Source organism: Hipposideros armiger, unplaced genomic scaffold, assembly GCF_001890085.2.
Source record: "Hipposideros armiger isolate ML-2016 unplaced genomic scaffold, ASM189008v1 scaffold_40, whole genome shotgun sequence".
NCBI classification, from domain to species: Eukaryota; Metazoa; Chordata; class Mammalia; order Chiroptera; family Hipposideridae; genus Hipposideros; species Hipposideros armiger.
The window spans coordinates 3597424-3618837 of NW_017731390.1; the positions used below are offsets into that span (position 1 = coordinate 3597424).

At 53.1% G+C, this 21414-nt stretch overlaps 1 protein-coding gene across 1 annotated transcript in view; it reads left to right on the top strand.

The window, feature by feature from the left end:
• ARHGAP23 (Rho GTPase activating protein 23) overlaps positions 1 to 21414 on the top strand; it is a 67668-nt gene that overhangs the window by 13509 nt on the left and 32745 nt on the right. Inside the window, exons 8-20 of the mRNA XM_019638514.1 lie at positions 1269 to 1424; positions 1637 to 1748; positions 1946 to 2003; positions 3261 to 3404; positions 9487 to 9804; positions 11067 to 11128; positions 11409 to 11539; positions 12183 to 12304; positions 12688 to 12843; positions 16372 to 16450; positions 18614 to 18687; positions 18959 to 19048; positions 19693 to 19818. Of these exons, the coding sequence (XP_019494059.1) occupies positions 1269 to 1424; positions 1637 to 1748; positions 1946 to 2003; positions 3261 to 3404; positions 9487 to 9804; positions 11067 to 11128; positions 11409 to 11539; positions 12183 to 12304; positions 12688 to 12843; positions 16372 to 16450; positions 18614 to 18687; positions 18959 to 19048; positions 19693 to 19818 (1628 nt within the window). The remainder of the gene's footprint in view (positions 1 to 1268; positions 1425 to 1636; positions 1749 to 1945; positions 2004 to 3260; positions 3405 to 9486; positions 9805 to 11066; positions 11129 to 11408; positions 11540 to 12182; positions 12305 to 12687; positions 12844 to 16371; positions 16451 to 18613; positions 18688 to 18958; positions 19049 to 19692; positions 19819 to 21414) is intronic.

A 21414-nucleotide genomic window follows, 5' to 3' on the forward strand; every position in this document is an offset into this window, starting at 1 on the left:
CACCCTTTCTTCCATCCTTTCTTTCTTTTATCCTTCCTTTGTTCCTGTCATTCTTTGTTCTTTCCATCCACCTTCCATCCTTCCATCCATCCGGCAAGTATTTGCGTTAGGCACTGTGCTAGACCCCATGCTCTCCTGAACTGTATGGTCCAACGGGGATAGATGATCAGACAAGTGCAATCCAGTGGATGGGTGTGTGATGGGAGAAGAGGGAGGTCTAAGAGACAGAGAAGGGCCACATAGCCTAGACGGGGGGGCATGGTGGCCTAGGAGAGAATCTTGGAGAAAGGAGATTTTGGCTAAGCCTTACAGGACGAAAAGGAGTTAGAGGAAGAATGCTCAGGGACAGAGACTAGAATATGCAAAGACTTTAAAGTGATAGAGGCAAGATGGCCTTCCAAGTCATCAGAATGGGTCCAGAGGGGCCTTGTCAGACTCTGGGGAGCTTGGACTTGAGCCTGAGAGCAGAGGCAATGCTGAAGGCTTGCTGCCTGTAGAATAGATGTTGGATAAGGGAGAGGCAGGAGAGTGGAGAGGCAGGATGGATTCCAGGTTTTCAGCCTGGCTGGAGGGTGGTGCTTCGCCTCCATTTGGGAATGAGAGGGAGTGGGGCAGGAAAAGGTTTAGGGTGTGCTGAAGATGAGGCACCTGTGAGGGAGCAGGGTGGGTTGGGCTGGGCTTAGGGGCTTGGAAAAAAGAGCAGAATGCAAGTTTATGGAGCTTGTAGCCAGAAGAGATGGTAACTGGAGCTGAGAGTGGTGAGCTTACTGTAGGGTAGCCCTGGGAATGAGAGCGGGGAGACCCAGCCTTGGCCTCCCCCAGCCTTCAGTCTCAGTGGGCAGACACAGCCTTAGTAAGCTCTCAGTATGAGGGGGAGGTAAAGTCTTTACTTTCAAAGCATTCCCAGTCTGAGGGGGAAACATAGCCCCTGCCCTCAACAAGCCCCCAGCTGATGCAGGAGATGGTCTTTATCCTCAAGAAGCTCCCAATCTTGTGGGGAGACACAGTCCCTGCCCTCAGGAGCCCGGTCCAAGGACAATGGCTCAACCCTACATCTGGATTACCTCAGTGTGCTGACGGAGGCCGGGGCCAAGGTGTTATGACCACAGTCTGGTTGGTGGGACACCCTTGGCTGTGGGCATGTTGCCAAAAGTGCCCTGGAGGACTTGAGGGGTCTTGGGGATGCGGCCTGGGCCTGGAGGCAAGGCTGGGGGCGGGGGCAGGCACCTTTCTGCCACCTTTACCCACCACTTCTTCCAATGGAACAGATGAGCCCACCAGCCCCAGCATTGACCTTCAAGCCAAGCACGTTCCTGCCTCTGCTGTGGTCTCCAGCGCCATGAACTCTGCCCCCGTCCTGGGCACTAGCCCATCTTCCCCAACCTTCACCTTTGCCGTTGGCCGCCATTACTCCCAGGACTGCAGTGAGTACTCCCCACACTCCCAGCCCCATCCCCCACCCTTTGTTGCCTGGTCCCCACAGTCTCTGCTGGTCCTGGTACCTGATGTTTGGCCTCTTCTGACTGGGGCCCCAAGGGGAGAGTTATCTCCTGCCCTGCCTAGATGGGAGGGCTTTGGGGAAGACCCTAACCTGTGACCCCACTGATCCTGTGGTCCAATGTGGGTGGTTTTGCAGGCAGCATCAAGGCTGGCCGCCGCTCCTCCTACCTGCTGGCCATCACCACAGAACGCTCCAAGTCCTGCGATGATGGGCTCAACACCTTCCGGGAAGAGGGCAGGACCCTGCGGTGAGGATGGGGGGTGGGGCCTTCACAGCTACCTTGACTGGGCTATGGCAGGGCTCCCTCCCAGCCTTGGGGTCCTCTACATACCAGGGCAGTGAGCTTCCTCCCTGGAAGGCCTCTGAGCCTTGAGACTTGAGCCGGGATGGGGGGTGTCCTAGCTATGCTTTCTAAATCCCTCACTCTCCGTCCTTGCTCCCCAGGCGCCTGCCAAACCGAGTACCCAGCTTGCGGATGCTTCGAAGCTTCTTCACTGATGGGGTGAGTGGCATGTGTGTGCGGGCCAGGGTGTCAGAGTGCTGGGGAGGACCCTTGGTGTAGGGTCCAGGCCTATGGCCTCTGTGGGCTTCTCTGTTTCCTGTCCACTCCTTTCTCCCTGCACTCACTCACCCTCGTGTCAACCATGTGACCCACCCTCCTCTGTGGGCTCTGTCATCACTTCAAGACACTGTGCACCCTCCCAGCCAAGGCCTTTGCATTTGTCATTCCTCTGTCTAGAATGCCCTTTCCACGCCCTCCCACCCCAGCCACATGACTCACGTTTTCACTTTCTTCAGGTTTTTTTTAGGCCTTCCTTAACATTTCAGCCTCCACCCCTGACGTTTCATGCCTTTCTTCGCCACTTTATGTTTTTCTCCTTAGCACTTCTCACGTCCTATAATTTGTGCAGCCATCTCCTCTCCGGCCTGTCCCCAGGTAAAATGTAAACTCTATGCAGGCAGGGATTTCATTTGGTTTGTTCCCTGCTTGATCTCTGGGTACCTAAGACTGTCTGCACTGGGGAGGCACTTGGTCAGTATTTGCATGGTATTTTCAGGGGACAGGGACACTGGACAGTAGGGGCACACAGAATTGAGATTATGGAGAAGCTAGAGTTTCCAGCCTCAGGACCTGGGAGACATAGAGTCAGTTCTGAAATGGCCATAATGCTTTGATTATGGACAGATTGGAAAAAGCCATCTTGATTTCAAACCCTGGATATCTTTAGTTCGTTTAACACCTCGATGACATTGTCACCTGGCCTATTCCTTATAATTTCCTCTGCTTACTTAACTCTCTCTTGACATGTCACCTCTGTGGCTAGAGTCCTGTTGACACTATCACTTCCTCAGTTTAACTCTTTGTGAACATGACTACCTGCTTCATTAACTCAGTCTTTGTTGATGTTGCCACTTCCTCTGTTTATTTAACTCTCTGTTGACACAATCACTTCCTCTGTTTCCTTAATTCCTTCAAGTCTATAAAATTAAGAGAGGCTCCAGATTGGCTTCTCTGGCATAGTGAGGCATGTGGTCTGCAGGTCAGAGCCTTTCTTCCTTTCTGGCTTCCCAGCACAGACATCTCATGACCTCAACGTAAGTGGTTCAGAGAGGGCAAGCAAGTCCCATGAGGCCACACAGCATAGCAGAGCATAGCACAGGCATACATCAGGCCTGTGTGGCTGTGAGTGGTCCTTAGGGTTCCTGAGATGCTGGCACTATGGGAGCCCCCTTAAACTGTCCTCTTGTCTTGCTGCAGTCCTTGGATAGCTGGGGCACTTCCGAAGATGCTGACGTTCCTTCTAAGCGACACTCAACCTCTGACCTCTCGGATGCGACCTTCAGTGATATCAGGAGGGAAGGCTGGTTGTATTATAAGCAGGTCCTCACCAAGAAGGGGAAGGTAAGCTGGCTGGAGGAATGAGGTGAAGGTGGATGGAAGCTGAATCCAGCAGAACTCTCCAGCTTCTCACCCCACAGCCTCTGGAGCCAAAGGCTGTAGCATGAGGGGTAGAGGTTAGATACTAGGAAGAACTTCTTGGGGGACCTAAAGAACCCATGAAAAAGAAGTTAACCAGAGAGGTGGTCTGTGCTGTGGGATGGAGCTGATCAAGTTGTGCTTGGAATTCTGACAAAACCATCCCTCAGTGATCCTTGGTAGGCACATCACCCCCAAAATGGCCACTGGGGCTCATGGAAAATGAGGGAACAAGCCCAGGGCAATTGTCTTCTGAGAGCTGAGGTCAGCCTTTTCAAGGGTGGCAAAGGTTTTAGTCTTTATCCAAAGGGTAACTGAAAGCCCCTGGGGCCTCTTTCCTGTGGCTTCCTGGGGAGCGAATTAGGAGGGCCAAAGTGGAGGCCAGAAGACCAGTTAAGAGCCACCACAGAGATCCAGATGAGAGAGGAAGGGGGCTTGGGCCTGGGGGTGGAGGGGTGCCGGGAGACAATCAGGCTGCGAGGCGGGAGAAGGTGAGGCCCCTGGTCCATGGAGTATGAACTTCAGGTGCCAGGCCAACGCCATGTCTGAGGAGAAAGGAAGAGAGGAAGCCCCACTGCTGTCCGTCCACGCAACCCAGGCAAAACTGAGCAGAGAGCTCAGCATAACCTGGGCTTGTCTCTTGACCACCATGAATTGCTGGGGAAGCGCGGGTGATTCACCTGCCTATGTCTCAGTTTCCTCGTCTGTAAATGGAGCTAAAAATAATCCCCAGCGCATATGCCTGTTGCTGAGGATTAAATAAGATGATCTAAGCAAAAGGGTTTCCCCAGTGCCTGGTATGGGGTCGAGGTGGGGGGTTTGCTCGTCTGCTTATTGCTATTATTTGAATTTTCTACCCTGCCTTCTAGGGGTTGTGTACCTGGAAAACATATAAGCTTTGAAGTCAGACTTGGAATTCCTGCCCAGCCACTTATCAAGCATAAGGCTTTGGGCAACTCTTTTAACGTCTGAGCCCACTTTTCTAATCTGTAAGATGGGGACAGTGTTATTCTACTCCAAGGGCTGAGGGTCAAGTGAGACGTGTCACCCAAGCAGGGCTGGCACTCATCCATGCCCCCATCCAGTGTGTGGATAATGACTAAGGGCCTGGCCTGCCCTGATTCTCCGTTGAGGTTCTGGGGATTTCGTGGTGAGGGAGCCAGGCTAGTCCTGCCCTGCTGGGGTTCATGATGAGTAGAAATAGCTCAGGTTGCATAGCAGTTACTGGTGCCTGACTGCTATGCTGGAGGCATCCGGGGCAGCAGCGTACTGTAGATGACCCTAGCCTCAACCGGGTAGATGAGATCCAAGCGGTATAGTGTGTGAGAATCCACAAAGCTGGGAGAGAAGGGAGTGGCCTGACAGAGGAGATGCCCTCCTTGATGCCTGAGAGAAAGGTAGAGAGGGGGTGCTAGATGGCTGAGAGCCAGGGCAAGAGGTGGAAGCCAAGGTGGGGAGCTGGGTGCCTGTTCAATGGGCCTTGTCACTCAGGGCAAGCTTTGGCAGGATTTAAATGGGAGGGGGAGGGGGCGTGAGATGTGTAGGAGCCCAGGAGGCAAGTGTTGCATCTGTGACAGGAAGAGGCAACGCTACCACTGCTGTTGTCCAGGTGAGCGAGGGTTGGGGCCCTGACTAAGCCTGTGGCGTGGGGCTAAGGGGAATGGACAAGTTAGAGAGATTCAAAGGGAAGGAAGACCTGGGCTTGCTGATGGTTGGGAGGAGGTGACGGAGGATGGGAGAGGCGACACTGGTTCCTGGGGTCCCAGCTTAGGCTGTGGTTGGTGGTTGGTGGGACCCTCCCAGAGCCACAGGCACTGGAGGGCCAGGTTTGGGGAGAGGAAGCCACGAGGTTCCTTTGGGGCCTTGTGGAGTCTGAGGGTGGAGGTATCCTGGGGACAGAGGCTCCAAGGGTGTGGCACTCAGGAGGGAGGCCTACCTGGGGAGGGCATTTGTCCTTCAGGATGTGCACAGGCACCTGCAGCCAAGGTCGGGGAGCACAGAGGGAGAAGGCAGGAGACAGGCTGTGCCTTGAGAGGAAGTAGGGGATGATGGCCAAGGAGGAGAGCCAGCAAGATGGCAGGAGACCAGGAGGGGCAGCAGGGGCCAGCTGTGTGGTTGAGGAGGGGGAGCCAGGTGTGGACAGATCCTTCCAGCCCAATGTTTGAGCCCCTCTGGAGACCTGTGAGAACTACTACTCCTGCCTGCCAGACAGCTTGTCCCCCAGCTGTAAGTGGCCCCTGGCAGCCCAGCTACAGTGTCTGCAGGACAGGGAGAGGCGCTGGCTCCTTCCTACTCACTTGACGAGTTCTGGATGCAGGGGCTTCCATGCCTGTCCTGGCCAGAACCCGATTTTGCTTGTCCCCTCCTCACTTCCATGGCCTCGGAGTTAGGAGGGGGGGCGCTCAAGTCAGCTTTAGGCCCTTGGTCTGTACAGGGTCCTGATTGCCAGCCAGATGTTATCTGCTCCCACAAGTCCAGCTTCTCCTGTGTGTCCCCTCCACCCCCAGTCTCTTTCAGAGACATTGATTGTCAGGAGGGGAGAGGGCAGGGTGTGTGTGTGTGTGTGTGTGTGTGTGTGTGTGTGGCACATCCCTACAGCCACAGACCCAGCGTTTGAGCTGGATGCAACTTTGGAGACTAACTAGTTCACCTCTCATTTTACCAACAAGGAATACTGATACCAGGGGAGGGGGCTTGACTTGTCCAAGTTCACCTAGGTGGTTCAGCCTCAAAGGGGCACCCTTGTCATCACCTCAAGGGAGGGTCCCACCAACCACCACCCATAGCCCACATAAAAATTTTCCTGGAGGGCCCTGCTATCTCCTGTTCCGGACGATGCTGCCTAGGTCCCCAGGTCTGTTGTGGGCAGGGCTCACGGTCAGCCATGGCTGTGTTCACCTGCTGGCCATGCAGTTTCCTCACTGGGTTTGCTCTGAAGGCAGAGGCTCATGCTGGGTGTGGAGTAGTAAGTGGGCCATCAGCCAGAGAGAAGGAGCCCCCAGTCTGAGATGGAGCTCCTGCCCTCAGGGTGCTCCAAGGATGATTCTCGCATTTATTCAGTAAACATTGATGAGCACTTACTGGTACGTGGGCAGGCTCTAGGCTCTGGGGTATGGATCTGAGAGGACAGACAAGCTTTCTGCCCTCGGGATCTTACCATATACTGGAGAATACTACAACCAGCATCACCTGAGATTGCAGTGAGCACTCAGGGAAAATGAATAGGGTGATGTGATTTCCCTTTTTTTTTTTTTTAAGAATTTTATTGGGGAATTGGGGAGGGGAAACATTGTGTTTTTCCAGGACCCATCAGCTCCAAGTCAAGTTGTTGTCCTTCAATCTTAGTTGTGGAGGGCACAAGCTCAGCTCCAAGTCCAGTCGCGGCCTTCAATCTAGTTTGGGCTGGGGGTAGGGGGGTGGTCATAGTCCACCATCCCATGCGGAAGTCGAACCGGCAACTTTGTTGCACACTGAGCCATCCGGCTGCCCATTGGCAGCTCGTGGCTGCTCAGCTCAAGGTGCCATGTTCAATCTTAGTTGTGGGGGGGTGGGGGGGGCAGGAACAGCAGCCCACCATCCCATAAGAGTCCCAGACCGGCAACCTTGCTGCTAAAAGCACGCGCTCTTACCGGCTCAGCAGCAGCTCAGCTCGGGTGCAGCTCAGTGGCCCATGTGGGAATCGAACCAGCGACCCTGTTGTTCAGAGCTCGCACTCTAACCAACTAAACCACTCAGCTGGCCCTGTGATTGCCTTTAAGTTGGGAGGACAGGGGGAGCTGCCCATAGAGAAAACATGGTCAGAGAAGGCCTCAATGAGGAGGTGATGTTGGTGGAGCTCAGACCTGAAGGGTGAGAAGAAGTGAGAGAAGGGCCTCTGGGCAGAAGGAACAGCAAGTGCAAAGGCCCCAAGAAAGGACAGGCTTGGCTTGTTGACTGTAGAAGGCCCCGTGGCTTGACGTAGTGAGGAAAATGGAGGGAGAGAAGATGGGTTTGCAGAGGAAGGGACCAGATCACAAAGCCCCTTAGATTTGATTCCAAGGGCAGTGGAAACCCATGAGAAGGTGCTAAGCAGGGGAGAGACATAATCTCATTTACATTTTAATGTAAACGATGGCTGCAGCTGCTGGGCATAGAATGGATTGCAAGAGGCAAGAGTGGAGACTGGGCGGGTTTGTGCAGTTGTCCAGGCAAGAGGTGTTGGTGGCATGGACAAGGTGGTAGCAGAAAAGATGAAGACAGGTGGTATTTGGGAAGTTGTAACTTCCTGATTGATGGGTTGGATGTCAAGGGTGAGGAAAGGGGAGGAGTCAAGGTCAACTTTCAGGTTTCTGGGCAACTGGGTGGATTTACTGATCTGGGAAAGATGGGGGCGGGGGGTGGAGAACAGGTTTGATGGTGAGAATCAAGTGCCCCATAGCGAGCAGTGCCTGTGGGCCATGCAAGTGGAGACGCTGCACAGGGAGCAGGAGGTACACTGGGGCTCGGGAGAGACGCTGGACCAGTGATCTATTGGGAATCCCCGTCAGCAGATAGATGACATCGTGGGGGGAGGCATGCAGGGTGAAGGGAGCCCAGGACAAAATCGTGGGACGCCCCACCCTTTAGGGCAGGGTCCTACCCTCAGCTCTGTTGACATTTGGAACCAGATGATGCTGTGTTGTGGGGGCTGTCCCCCACAACATCAGGGGCTGTTGAGCAGCATCCTTGGCCTCTATCCACTGGATGCCATAGCACTTTCCCAGGTGTGACGACTAAAAGTGTCTCCAGACAAATGTCCCTTGGGGGCAATTCACCCAGGTTGAGAACCCCTGGTGTAGAGGATATTGGAGGGAAGGAAACCAGTGGAGGAGACTGAGAAAGAGCCAATGAAGTTAGGAGGAAAACCAGGGACCGTGGGGTCCCAGATGCCAAGAGAGGGTTTGAAGAGGGAAGGCACAGCTAGATGCTGCAGGGAGGTTAAGCAAAGGGCTGAGAAGGGCCAGGAAGCGTCCACAGGCTTTGGCAACATCGGGAGCCCTGGTGACCTTGTGAGTGGCTTCCTGGGAAGGGGTACTGCATGGAGTTTTGAGTGAGAGGCAAAGAAGTGGGGAGAGCAAGTGTGGTTGACACTCTTGACCAGTTTTGCTGTGAAGGGGAGCATATGTGGACTAGGAATGGCTTTACAAGGATTTTATGTAAGGTGGCTCATGCTGGGTGGGGCCCGATTGCCTCCCAGAGCCCCAACTGGTTCTCTGGGACATTGCCAACACCAGATGAGTGTTGATGCTAGTATTTAAAGATGCTAGTCTGCCTTTCTTTCTTTCTTTCTTTCTTTCTTTCTTTCTTTCTTTCTTTCTTTCTTTCTTTCTTTCTCTTCCTTTCTCCTCTCTCTCTCTCTCTCTCTCTCTCTTTCTTTTTCATGTGGGAGTCGAACTGGCAACCTTGCTGTTAAGAGCGCACACTATCCACTGAGCCATCCGGGCGGCAGCTCAGCTCAGGGTGCTGAGTTCAGTCCCATCGAACAGGCAATCTTGTTATTAGGAGCACGCGCTCTCACCAGCTGAGCCAACCTGTCACCTGTTGGCAGCTAAGCAGCTGCTCAGCTTGGGCAAAGCTCACTGGCCCATGTGGGAATCAAACTTGCTCAGAGCTTGTGCTCTTAAGCAAACTCTTAACCAACTGAGCCACTCGGCTGGCCCAAAGATGCTAGTCTTTAAAGAGAAGGTTGTGGAGCTTCTGGGGGGGGTGGGGGTGGGGGATGGGACAGGGACGACAGAACAATGGGTAGGGGTTTTCAGGCAGGTGAGAGGCTTGAGAGAGTTGGGAGACTATGGGCAGGAGGCTGCCCCAGGTTTCAGCAGGAGTGGAACAGGGGTGCTCCTGGCGGCCCATAGGGTGGGGGTCCCCACTACTATCTACTTTCCGAAAGCTTTCAAGGCCCCCCCGGGCTCTGGGAGCAGGGAGGGCAGGACTGGCCTCTCACACCCTCTCCCTCCCATCTCTCCCCCCTTCCTGTGTCTCCCTGCAGAAAGCGGGCGGCGGCCTGCGCCAGTGGAAGCGCGTGCACGCTGCGCTGCGGGCGCGCTCCCTCTTGCTGAGCAAGGAGCGGCGGGAGCCCGGGCCAGCGGCGGCAGGGGCGGCGGCGGCCGTCGCAGGTGAGGACGAGGCGGCGCCCGTCTGCATCGGCTCCTGCCTGGTGGACATCTCCTACAGCGAGACCAAGAGGAGGCACGTGTTCCGGCTGACCACCGCTGACTTCTGTGAATATCTCTTTCAGGCTGAGGACCGGGATGATATGCTGGGCTGGATCAGAGCAATCCGAGAGAACAGCAGGGCCGAGGGCGAGGTGAGGGCCCCGCCCAGCCCCAGCTGGACCAGGGTGGCCAGGGTAGGGCCCAGGGCCACCTCTCACCTCACAGCTCTGAGCCTCAGTTCCCTCTTCCATAAAATGGGCTAACAGGAGTACACCTTGTAACTGTACCCACCTAGGGTTTGGTGTGACGAGAAAATGCACAGTGGTTCACAGAGCACTTGGCATCCTTGGTATGTCATGACTGTCAGTAACAATAATAACTATAGGAATAATAATAATTATTATTATTGTTATGATTGCTTTGGGCAGGCTTTGGCACAGAGGTCAGCTCCAGGCCAACCTCAACTTCTTGCTGGAGGTTATGGGGGTGTGTGTGTCTACTATGGAGTGTATTACAGAATGAGGCCACCCCTGTGCCAGAAGTATAGCTGGCCCTTTTGACAGGGCTGGCCTGTCTGCAGCGACATGAACACATTGACCTTGGGAGGACGCCAAGAGGCTTGGCCTTTGGCAGCAGGCAGCAGGGGTTGAGCCAAGGCTTTGGCAGGGACTCTGGGAGAATTTCAAACATGATGCCCCTTCCTAGGCAGCTTCATACCAGAGGCCTGGGCTGAGGTTGCCACCTCCACTCACCCCTTCCCTGGCCAGGTGCCCTCATGAAAGTACTTCGGCACACCTGCACAAAGTTATGTAGGGATCCTGGACTTGGGACCTGATCCAGGCGTGCACCTGCTCTGGCCACAGGGAAGGGGTGCTGATACACAGTCTCAGGCCACAGACTCTCTTGCTGAGGATGTATCCTCTCACTGAACCAGGCTCTGCCCCTAGAACATTGTTTTGCAACTCTGCAAGAAGGAAAGTACCTGGAATCTGGTCTCTTGCTTTGGGAGGCCTGACTGGGCTGTTCCCAGCAGGGGATGGTCACAGAATCCCAAGTCACCTTCATTATCGCAGTAGCTCTCATTCATGGGGCACCTTTCCTGTGCCTTGACAAGACTGTGATGAGTGCTGTGTGCATAATTCTGCATCCCAACCCTGAGGTTGCCATATTATCCCCCCATGTTATTACTGAGGAGACTGAGGCTCAGAGAGGTTAAGTGGATTACCCAAGGTCACACAGCTGGTGAGAGGGTGCTTGGGAGTCCAACCCTGGCCTTTCTCCTCCAGGGTCCATACCCTCCAGCTGGCAGATGGAGGAGAGGGGAAGCAAGGCCGAGGCAGGGGTCAGGGATGAGTCCTGGAGTGGGCTGGCTGTGGGCACTGACAGTGTCTGCTCTCTCTTCCCTTTCCTCCAGGACCCCGGCTGTGCCAACCAAGCTCTGATCAGCAAGAAGCTTAACGATTACCGAAAAGTGAGGTGAGGCCCAGCCCTCATGGAGCAGTCCTGGCTAGTGGTGGGGGGCACTCTGGGCAACGGTTGTCCTCCTCGTTCACCTCTAGGCTACAGGGCAGCCCCTGGCTTGCTCTCTGCTGGGGGTAGGGAGGGTGGCAGGGGACTTGAGGCCTCCAGTCCCCAGAAGGGTGTGGAGGGTTTGCCTCAGGGATGGAGGGTAGGTCCAAAGTGGAGGAGGCCGGGGCTGGTGGCATGCTGGGTCACCCAGGTGAAGACTCCTCCTCTCCCCCCTCTTCCTACACAGCCATAGCTCTGGGCCTAAAGCTGATTCCTCCCCAAAAGGCTCTCGTGGCCTGGGGGGCCTCAAGTCTGAGTTTCTCAGACAGAGTGCTGCACGTGGCCTCAGGACTCAGGACCAGCCAGCAGGAAGCAAAGGTAGGAGGTGGCTGCTATGGGGTGATGTGCGTACAAGTGGAAGGTGGGACTCAAGCCTGTGGGTCTGAATGGGAGGGGAGGGCCTGTGAGTGTATGTGCACACGTGTGTGTGTGTGTGTGTGTGTGTGTGCGCGCGTGCATGTGTGCACGTGTGTCTTATGTGTGTTTGCCTGTGAGGGTCTGGGGCTCTCAGGGTCTCAGGCCTTAAAGGGCCTGGAGCCTGATATCTCTCCACTACATCCCTGCTGGGTGGTCATCCGGTCTCTGCTGTGTCCCTTCAGGGGCAGGAGGCTTGTCCTCTCTGGAGGCAACCTTTTCCATCTACACACACTTTTGGCTGTTAGAAAGTTCCTTTTCTGGCTATACCAGAATCCATGGCTTTAACCTGGTTGTGTTAGCCCTGGAGGCCACACAGAGGTCACTGCATTACTCTGAGGCTTCTCTCTTCTGGGGTGAACACCCTCATCCCTCGGCCTTCACACTTGGGATGGAACTTCCCATCTGCCCTCTGCATCCCAGTGGCTTCTCTGACGGAGCCCCCACATGTCCAAACACGTGTGGATGTGGCGGGTGAGTGTGGCTGCTTGGCTGCTGCCCCTCTTTGGGCCCAGCTCACCCTTGCGCTCTCTGCTCCCCATCCCAGATGATAGTGTTGCTGCCTCCAAAAGCCCCTGGGGCATCAACATCATCAAGAAGAACAAGAAGGCAGCCCCCAGAGCATTTGGGGTCCGGCTGGAGGAGTGCCAGCCAGCCACAGAGAACCAGGTGCGACCCCACCACATTGCAAAGCAGGCAGGGAAGGGGGAGGCTGAGGTACAGATGTCAGAGCTGCAAGGGACCTTGGAAGCAGCTGTCCATGTGTCTTACAGACACAGCTAGGGAAGCCCAGGGAGGGAGCAGCAGAGCTGAGGCAGAGCCCAGAATCCCTGACCACCAGCCGATGCCCCTTCTCAGATCAGGACAAGGCTTGGGGGTTATTTCTAACCTCCAGTCTGGAGGCAGCGAGGGCCTTTTGTTCCTTCATAGGGTTCCTGGCAGCAGCTGGGCCTTGTATTGCGCCCATCTTAGCCTCCCCACCTCCTCTGACCCACTGGTGGAGAATGCTCCCCTCACACTCTCTAACACCCACATCCTGCCTGTGTCTCCAGCGCGTCCCCCAGATTGTGGCTGCATGCTGTCGCATTGTGGAAGCACGTGGACTGGAGTCCACAGGCATTTACCGAGTGCCAGGCAACAATGCAGTGGTTTCCAGCCTGCAGGAGCAGCTCAACCGCGGGCCTGGTGACATCAACCCACAGGATGAGGTGGGTGCAGCTGGGGGGGCTGTGGGGATGGCTGAGGTGGTGTGCATGTCTATTGTATTTATTGCACCCTGTGATGTGTGTGGCACTGGGCCACTGTGATGTGTGTGGCACTTGGTGGCACTGGCACCAAGATGGGCAAGACAGGACCTGCCCTTGCAGGCCAGCCCTGGGGGTGGGCATCACCCCAACTGAGGCTGAACAGATAGATGCAGTCATAGCCTAGGGAGCCCTGGGGCAGAGGCTCAAGGGCAACAGAGTTTTGGGCCTTAAAGATGAGCAGAGTTCACTAAAAGCCAGGTAAAGGCATTCCAGGCAGAGGGAATGGCCTGGGCAAAGACGTGGACTCGGAAGGTTTGCTAGTAGTCAATACACCTTCTCTGTAAAGGGCCAGGTAGCAAGTATTGGAGGCTTTGGTTACCATACAGTCTCTGTTGCATACCTTCCTCCTTCTCTTTCTCCTCTTCTTCTCCTCCTCCTTTGTTTTCACAATCCTTTAAAAATGTAAAATTCATTCTTAGCTCAAGGGCCATGCAAAAACAGGCTGCTGGGTAGATTTGGCCTATGGGCCATGGTTGCGGACCACTGGCATAGAAGAAGGGTGTTTTCTGGAGCAGCCAGCAATTTGGGGAGCTGCAACATGGGAAGAGAAGATGCTGATCAGATGAGACCAGCTCATAAAGCGATATGATAGCCACACTTAAGAGTTTTTAGCAGAGCCAGTGGTTCTCAGACTGTGTTTTCCAGAGTCTTAAGTTTCCCCAGATGTGCTGTGGGAGACAAGGGCCGGGTCACGACTTCCATCCTTGCGTGAACTAGAGCAAGCCCTCTCTGTTGGATTTTCATGTGTAGTTTTATTTGACAAAAGGGGCTCTGCTGAAAAAAGAGGTTTTAGAAAACAACGAATCTGGGCAGTGAAGTCCCATGAGTCACAAACCATGAAGCCTCATGTGATACGTGACAGTCTTCCTGCCCTTGAAAAGGGAATGGGAAGAGAAGACAAGTATGTGTGAAATCGTGGGCAAGAGAAAAAGCTGATCTCTCATCAAGGACCAGATTGTGTGATGAGGAAGGAGAGGAGGAGAGGATGCCAAGTGCTGGAGCAGATGGTAGGCTTGAGTGTTTGAATCTTTGAAGGATGAATAGGAGGTGGCAGGTGGACAGGAAGGCAGTCTTAGACAGGGCATGATGGCATTTTCCAAAATCCCAGAGAAGGATCTGAGTGTCAGGACAGAGAATGGACCCACCTCTTGGGCTTGACAGTGGGAAGGATGAGGGGCAGGAGACAGAGGGATTTTCATGACTTCACTGTTGACTTTGACCTTGATCTAATGGACAGTAGGGAGCCTTCGATGGCTCTTGAGCTGGAGAGGCATACATGAGAATGGGGTTTGAGAAAGAGTAGTGCTTTAGCTTATACCTAATGGATATGAGTGAGGAAGGCCCAGAGCAGGGCATCTGGGAATGAAATTACTGATATATTGGAAGCTGGGGCTTGGCAGAAATTGGGGAGCAGGACAGGAGAAGGAGGCTGTGTCAGGTAGTGGTCCCATCGGATTAGGGGTGACAGCAAGTTCCCCACATGGGGGTGATGGCATAATCGGGCACTAGCCAGAGAGTGGAATGGGGAGTGGGCTTCAGGTTGTGTTGGGGCATGGAGATGAGATGATGGAGGGAGCTGCTCTTCAGGGAGAGAGTGGAAGTCAGAAGTGCGAGGCCGAGGCTCTGATGGGCAGACGGAGAGGGGAGCTCAGGTGAGGAAGGGGATGAGGGGCAGGTACTTGCACATAGGAGGGGTCAAGAAGGACAAGGCAAAGCCTTGGGTTTGGCAGTTGGGAGATGAGAAGAGCCCACGCATCAGGACCAGGAGGTAATGGAGGAGGTGGTAGGCGCTGTACTGGGTAGGGGTGGGTATGTACCAAAGCCCAGTATCTAGGCCTGAGGAGGGAGAAGAGGGCCTAGGGGGTTTGCCGAGTGTATTGGGTGTGTGGTTTTGTCTTAGACATCCGTGGTGTCATTTGTTGGTGGGGGAGGAGTGCTGGAAGTTAAGTGTTGTGTGTGGGGTGAATCTAACTCTTGTTGAGCCTGTGAGGAGGGTAGTAGCCGTGGGATGATTGGGCCTTAAGCTGTAGATCCATTGTAAGGAGCATGTATATTGTGGAGTTGTGCGTCTTTGAACATGTGTATTGTCAAGTTGCATGTCTGTTGAGGGTATTATGTTGCTTTCTGGGCGAGAGTTATTCTGAGCAGTTCCCATCAAGGTTGTTTGTTATCCTTGACTTTGTGCAAGGTCATGGTGCCGCCTGGTGGACAGAAGGGACTGTGACCCGGCTGTTCTTTATTCATTCTGCTGGGTTATCGGAAAAGTCCTGACGCATTTTTGCAACAGAAAACATAGAAAAATACGTCATGACTTTTCCGACAACCCAATAGTATTCAACAACCATTTATTCAGACCAGAGTTACCTCAACGTTGATACTTTGAACAAAATAATTTTTTGTTGTGCATTGGTGGAAGTTTAGCAACATCCCTGGCTTCTATTCACTGGATGCCGGTGGCACCGCCCCCCAGTTATGAAAACCAAAATTGTTCCAGACATTGCCAAATGTCCCTGGGGGGCAGAATCGTCCTGGTTGAGAACTACTGAGTTAGACCGTTTAGGTGCCAGGCTAACAACTAGCTTGGTGATAGGAGCACAGTAGGGAATTAGACAGACAGGATCCCTGCCCCTTATGGAGCTTACACCTCTGCCAAGGAGGTAGGCAGGAACGTGAAAATGAATGTTTACAATAATGACACATTGTGGTAAGTGCCACGGAAGAAACAAAGTCAGGGCTGTGATACAGATGACAGAGCAGTGCACGGTGGCTGCTTTTGCTGTGACAGTCAGAGCAGGCCTCCCTGAAGAGGTGACCTATAGAGAGGGTGAGGAGCTAGTCATGTGGAGGGCAGGGCGAGGAGCGTTCTAGTGGAGGGAACAAGCAAGTGCAAAGGGCCTGAGACAGGAAGGCACCGTGCACGAACACGTACTATGTCAAGGATAAGGAGAGGGGGTTCCAAGGATGACTCTCTGCTAAATGGGGAGCATTGAGAAGCAGGAGTTGGCACCAGCAGGCACAATGGAGGTCCAATGGGCAGGCTCGCATTGGGGTGAGTTTTGCTTACTTCTGTCCCTCACAGTGCCTGAACCAAAGAAGGCACCTGGTGCTTTCTATGGATGGACAAATGTTGGAGCCCACTGGGCTGGTTAGAGCACGGCCGGGCTGGGGGCAGGTGGTAGGGGAGCTAGAACCAAGCTGAGGACTCCGTTCTGCTGCCTCGATGAGTCTATTTAGCCCAGAGATTCCTGGTGTGAGCAGAGCTTGGTGTGAGTGGATATCAGGGAGGGCCTGGGCTTGGCTGGGCTGGGCCTTAGGGCTGGACTAGCATGGAGGCATGGGCACCTGGGCTGCACCTGGACCTGGGGGTATGGGGGTTTGAGCATTTGGGCTGGGCCTCCCTGTGGCCTGACACCTGTGCCCTCTCCCCAGCGCTGGCAAGACCTCAATGTGATCAGCAGCCTACTCAAGTCCTTCTTCCGGAAGCTACCTGAGCCTCTTTTCACGGATGGTGAGTAAGGGGTAGAAATAGAGGATGGGGGAGAGATACCTGTCTCTGCTGCACAATGATCACTTTTTAAATTGGGCTTGTTAATTTTATTTTTTAGGTTTTTATTTTAATACAAAAGAAACATGTGCTTGTAAAAAACTCAGGTAGTACAGATACGAATAAAGTAAACACAAAGGTCTTTATCATTCTCCCACTCCCTGTCTCCCGAGGTTATACTAACATTCTCTAAGCATTTCCTATGTGCCAAGCACTATTCTCTACAACAACTCCAGGAGGTATGCACCATTATCCCCACTTTACAGATGAGGAAACTGAGGCACAGAGAGGTTAAATGACTTTCCCAAGGTCTCACAGACTGTAAGTGTCAGAGCCAGGATTCAGCTCCAGGTATCCAGCTCCTTATCAGCAATCTGTTGTGTTTCCTTCCAGACTCTCTGACACATATGACAAAGACACACATGCATACATAGCGTTTGGAGTTGGGTGTGTTCAGTGGTGTGCTGGTAAATGTTTAATATCTGGCTTTCCGGGAAAGAAAGCCTTGATCTATAGCATTTTCCAATTTCCATGGTATGAATACTTCCCTTGCGACTGATTTCAAGCCACTGATACGCTGTCATCAACGTGGAGCTGGGAAGCAATGAACACCGTTGGTTTTCAGGCAGCAGTGTGAGCGGACTCCGGCATACCACTGGTGGTGGGGTTCTTCTTAACAGAAGGAGGCTGTAATTTTGAGATTCATTCATGTCAGTACAAAGAGCTCTACCTCATTCTTCTTGTAAATCAACCATATAATATGTCCTAGTCTGAATAGACTGTAATTCATCTAATCACTCCCCTATTGATGGATATTTAGGCTGTTTCTTCAAATTTTTGCTGTGACAAAACACATTGCAATGATTTTCCTTGAGTATGTCCCTGCACGCCTGGGTTGGTGTCCTCGAGGTAGATTCCTAGACGTAGAATTGCTATGTCAAAGTCATGATAAACATTTTTTAATTATTATTATTGTTTTCCTTTTCATTTCCCTCGTTCCTAGGGAGATTAACTATCTTTTCATTGATTTATTGGTCTTTTCTATTTCCTCTGTAATTGCCTGTTCGGACTACATGCCCATTTTTCTATTTAGTTGTCTGTCTTTTTTTCATATTGATTTGTAGGAGACAAGCTCTTGTATATTATGGATATTAATCCTTTGTTAGTTTTTGCAAATATTTGTCCTGGTCTTCTATTTGCCTTTTAACTTTTCAGTAGAGAAATTGAAAACAATTATTTTAAGTGTCAAAATTGTTAATCTTTTATAGATTCCACATCTCATGTTTAGGAAGGCCTTATGATTATAAAACTATTTCCTTATTTTTCCCAGTATTTTAATAACTTTTCTGTTTGGCTGTGTAATGCAATTAAATGTCTATTATGTGAGCTAGAAATGGATATTTGCCTCCCCCCCCCCAACAAGATAGCTAATTGTCCCAGGGACCTTTACTGATGCCTCCATTCCTTCCACACTGATTTGAAGGGCTGCCTTTATCACATAGTAAAGATCCACGTGGCCTGTTTCCCTCCTTTCTTCCCTGTCCTTGTTCATCTTTCCCTACCCGTTCCACTGTTCTAGCTGTGCTATCTTTTCAGTGTGTTTCAGTATCATTCTTTTCCCCCATCATTCTTCCTCTAAAAAATATTATTGGCTGTCCTTGTACGTTTACTCATCCAGATGGATTTTAGAATAAACTAGCAATGTTCCATTTTAAAAGTTCCCCATGGACTTCTTCTGAAGGGAGTTGGGGGAATCCCGACATAGGTAGGGTGAGGTGTCTGGAGGCTGAAAGGCCTCGTCTTCCTCTTTCCAGGGAACTTTCTCCTCTGACCTTGTGATACCTTTGTCCTGGAAACTGGTGCAGGGACCCCTTTTCTAGTATTAACATGCAACTCAGGTCTTATTTCTTCCCAAATGAACACACCTGGGCTACCCCAGGTCAGGTGCACACCTGAGTGCAATTGTGGTGGGTTTGATCACCTGAACACAAGGCCATGGAGCTCCCTGAAACTGGGACAGCATGGGCGCACTCAGCCAGCTGGGGCTTTCAGCCTGGAAGGCACCCACCCTGACTGTTGGAGAAGAGGTTGCCTCCACCTCTCTAAAGGGTCTTCACTCTGTTCTAGACAAATACAACGACTTCATCGAGGCCAATCGCATTGAAGACTCAAGGGAGCGGATGAAGACACTGCGGAAGCTGGTAAGGAAAGAGATGTTGTTAGGCAAAATGTAGGCTGGACTGGGAGAGCACTACTGTCCCTGGAGGCCCGGAGTCCAGTGCCACTAACTCCCCCTGTGACATTGGGAAGCCCTTCTCCACTCTGGGCCTCAGTTTCTCCATCTATACAAGGGGGCAGTTAGAGGTAGACTCCAGGGCCCCTGAGATATGGCAGTGGGAGCCCCTTTGGGGCGTGGTGGACAGGGGAAGGCCCTCACAGCCTGGTTCCATGTCCCTTCTCTCTCCTGCCCAGATCCGGGACCTCCCAGGACACTACTATGAAACACTCAAATTCCTTGTGGGCCATCTGAAGACCATTGCTGACCACTCAGAGAAAAACAAGGTAGGGTGGGGCCCTGGCATGGAGTGTGGGGGAGGGACGCATACCTGGGTCTCCTCAGCATATGCTGAGCTCCTCTGGGTCAGAAATCTCAAGGCCCTCTAGGCACGCCCTCCTCCTTAAAGGTCATTCTATCCCTACCCCAGCCCTACTTCAGAGAGCCAGCTCCTGAGTTTCTGAGGGTCTTCCAGAGACCCAGAGCCACAGTCCCCCTGCAGCTGATGGAAATCTATCCTCTGACTTAGCTGGAATCCCTTGTACTGCATTTCCCTAAACACGCTATTTATATCTTCTGGTTCTGCAGCGGGAAAAATAAGGGGAACTATAGGATTTCTCCCAGTCCTAAAGGACCTTTGGGACCTCCAATGAGTCCCTACTCTGGGATCTCCCACTACTAGCACAGCATGGGTGTATTCGTTGGGCACTGCCCATGGCTACCGGGCCCGGGGGTGAGTGGGTCTGAAATCTGGCTGTGCTCTACTTACCAGGCACCTCCATGCCTATGCAAGGAGGCATGCAGCCTCTAAGCCAGGGACAGCTTAGGATGTGGTCAGGACATCCTAAGGGGACCAGAGGAAGGGAGGCCTGGGGGACTGGAGTCAAGCTCACAGTGTCACTGATGCTGACCTGCTCCCTCTCCTGCCCAGATGGAGCCCCGGAACCTGGCCCTGGTCTTTGGGCCAACGCTGGTGAGGACGTCCGAGGACAACATGGCAGACATGGTGACCCACATGCCCGACCGTTATAAGATTGTGGAGACGCTGATCCAGCATGTAAGTAGCCACCCTGGCTGGGGCGTGTCCCCCTGGGCACCTCGCTCCCGTTTGCCTGAGTGGATGTTCTCATGGAAGGATGAGGCAGCTTAAGAAAATGCTGCTGGGATGGTGAATCCCCTTCAGAAACAACAGGCTGTGTGTCAAGGCCAAACAGGAATGGACCCTAGAATCCCTGTTGTCTTGGGATGTCACATTCCCAGCAGGAGAATCAGGAGGTCCCTGAACTGAGCTTCCAAGATACGTGTGAGGGTCAGAGGGAGGAGGAAGGTCAGGGAAGGATTCTTGTTATTGTCCCTGAAGGGATGAGAACCGTGAGTGGCCAGCAGAGGGCACAGGAGGCCTTGGTCTTCCAGAGCCAAACCCAGGGTAGCACTGCCCCCTTCTGGGGTGCTCAGGGATTTTTTTTTTTAATGAATCCTCTTAAATGTTTCCATTTCCAAATCTTGATGTGACCTGTGATCCAACCCACAAAGGGCAAAACCAGATCCCCTCCTGCCAGGAGAAATAAGATTGGCAGCTGGTCAGAGGAAGGGGAGCCCCAGCCTCCTGTACCTCGTAGACACTTGAGCAAAGGAATGGGTCATGTGACCCTCATTTTATAGATGAGGAAACTGGAGCTCAGAGAGGTAAAGTGACTTGCTCAAGGTCACACAGATAATAAATGGCAGCCCAGCATTTTAACTTGGGTCTGTCTGACCAAAGCCTGTGCTTTCCTCCCCACCTACTGGGGAGGGCAGATTCTGTCCTAGAATAAGGGAGGCTGGCCAGGGTCAGCGAAGTGAGGCCATGGGGTCACCTTTGGTTATGCCGACTGGCCTTGCCCGTTTGTTTCCTTCCTTCACTGTGTGGTCAGGGCTCTAAGCCATAGGAAGGAGCACCGTGGCCTGTTTTCAACCTAACATTGGGACCACTGGCCTGGACTCCCATCCCAGAGCTGTCAGGGAGGCCAGGGCCACTGGGCAGTGCCAGGGATCCTGATGAGGCCTTCGTCTGGGGAAGCTTATCACCCTTGGAAAAGTTCAGCTTTCCAATCCAACAGGGAGCCCCCTGGAGCCCCATGAGTGTGTGCTTTGCGGAGGGCAGTGAGGAAGAGGAGGAGGCTGGCCGCATGACTCCTAGAAAAGTCCCTGGACGCTTGAGGCCTGTGGTCAGCTGAGTTGTCAGGAACAGCAGCCTTCAGGGAGAAAGTGTGTCTACTTACTCTCCCCCATACCCCTGAGAGGAGTCCCTAGCCAACGGCAACCCCTCCTCTGGGCAGGGTGGGGGAGCGGGTCTCCTTTACAGGTGTATTACCAGCACCGAGCCTAGTGCCTGGTGCATAGTGAACACTCAGTGTTTGTTGAAAGAATGAATGAATGAATGAATGGCTATTGAGGTTATGCCAGTCACGGATTCACTCCTAGGAACTGACTGAGCTGGCAACCCTCCATTCTTCACCTCCTTGGCATTTGAACATAATCATCCCTGGATGGTTGGCGAGGGAGTGAGCTTGCCCCTCTGCAGGCCCCTTAAGCCCACACCCCACCTGGGTTTGCCAGGATCTGTGTAGCCCAGAGGCTCTGTAGCCAGGGATCAGTTAGCCACAAGCCCAGG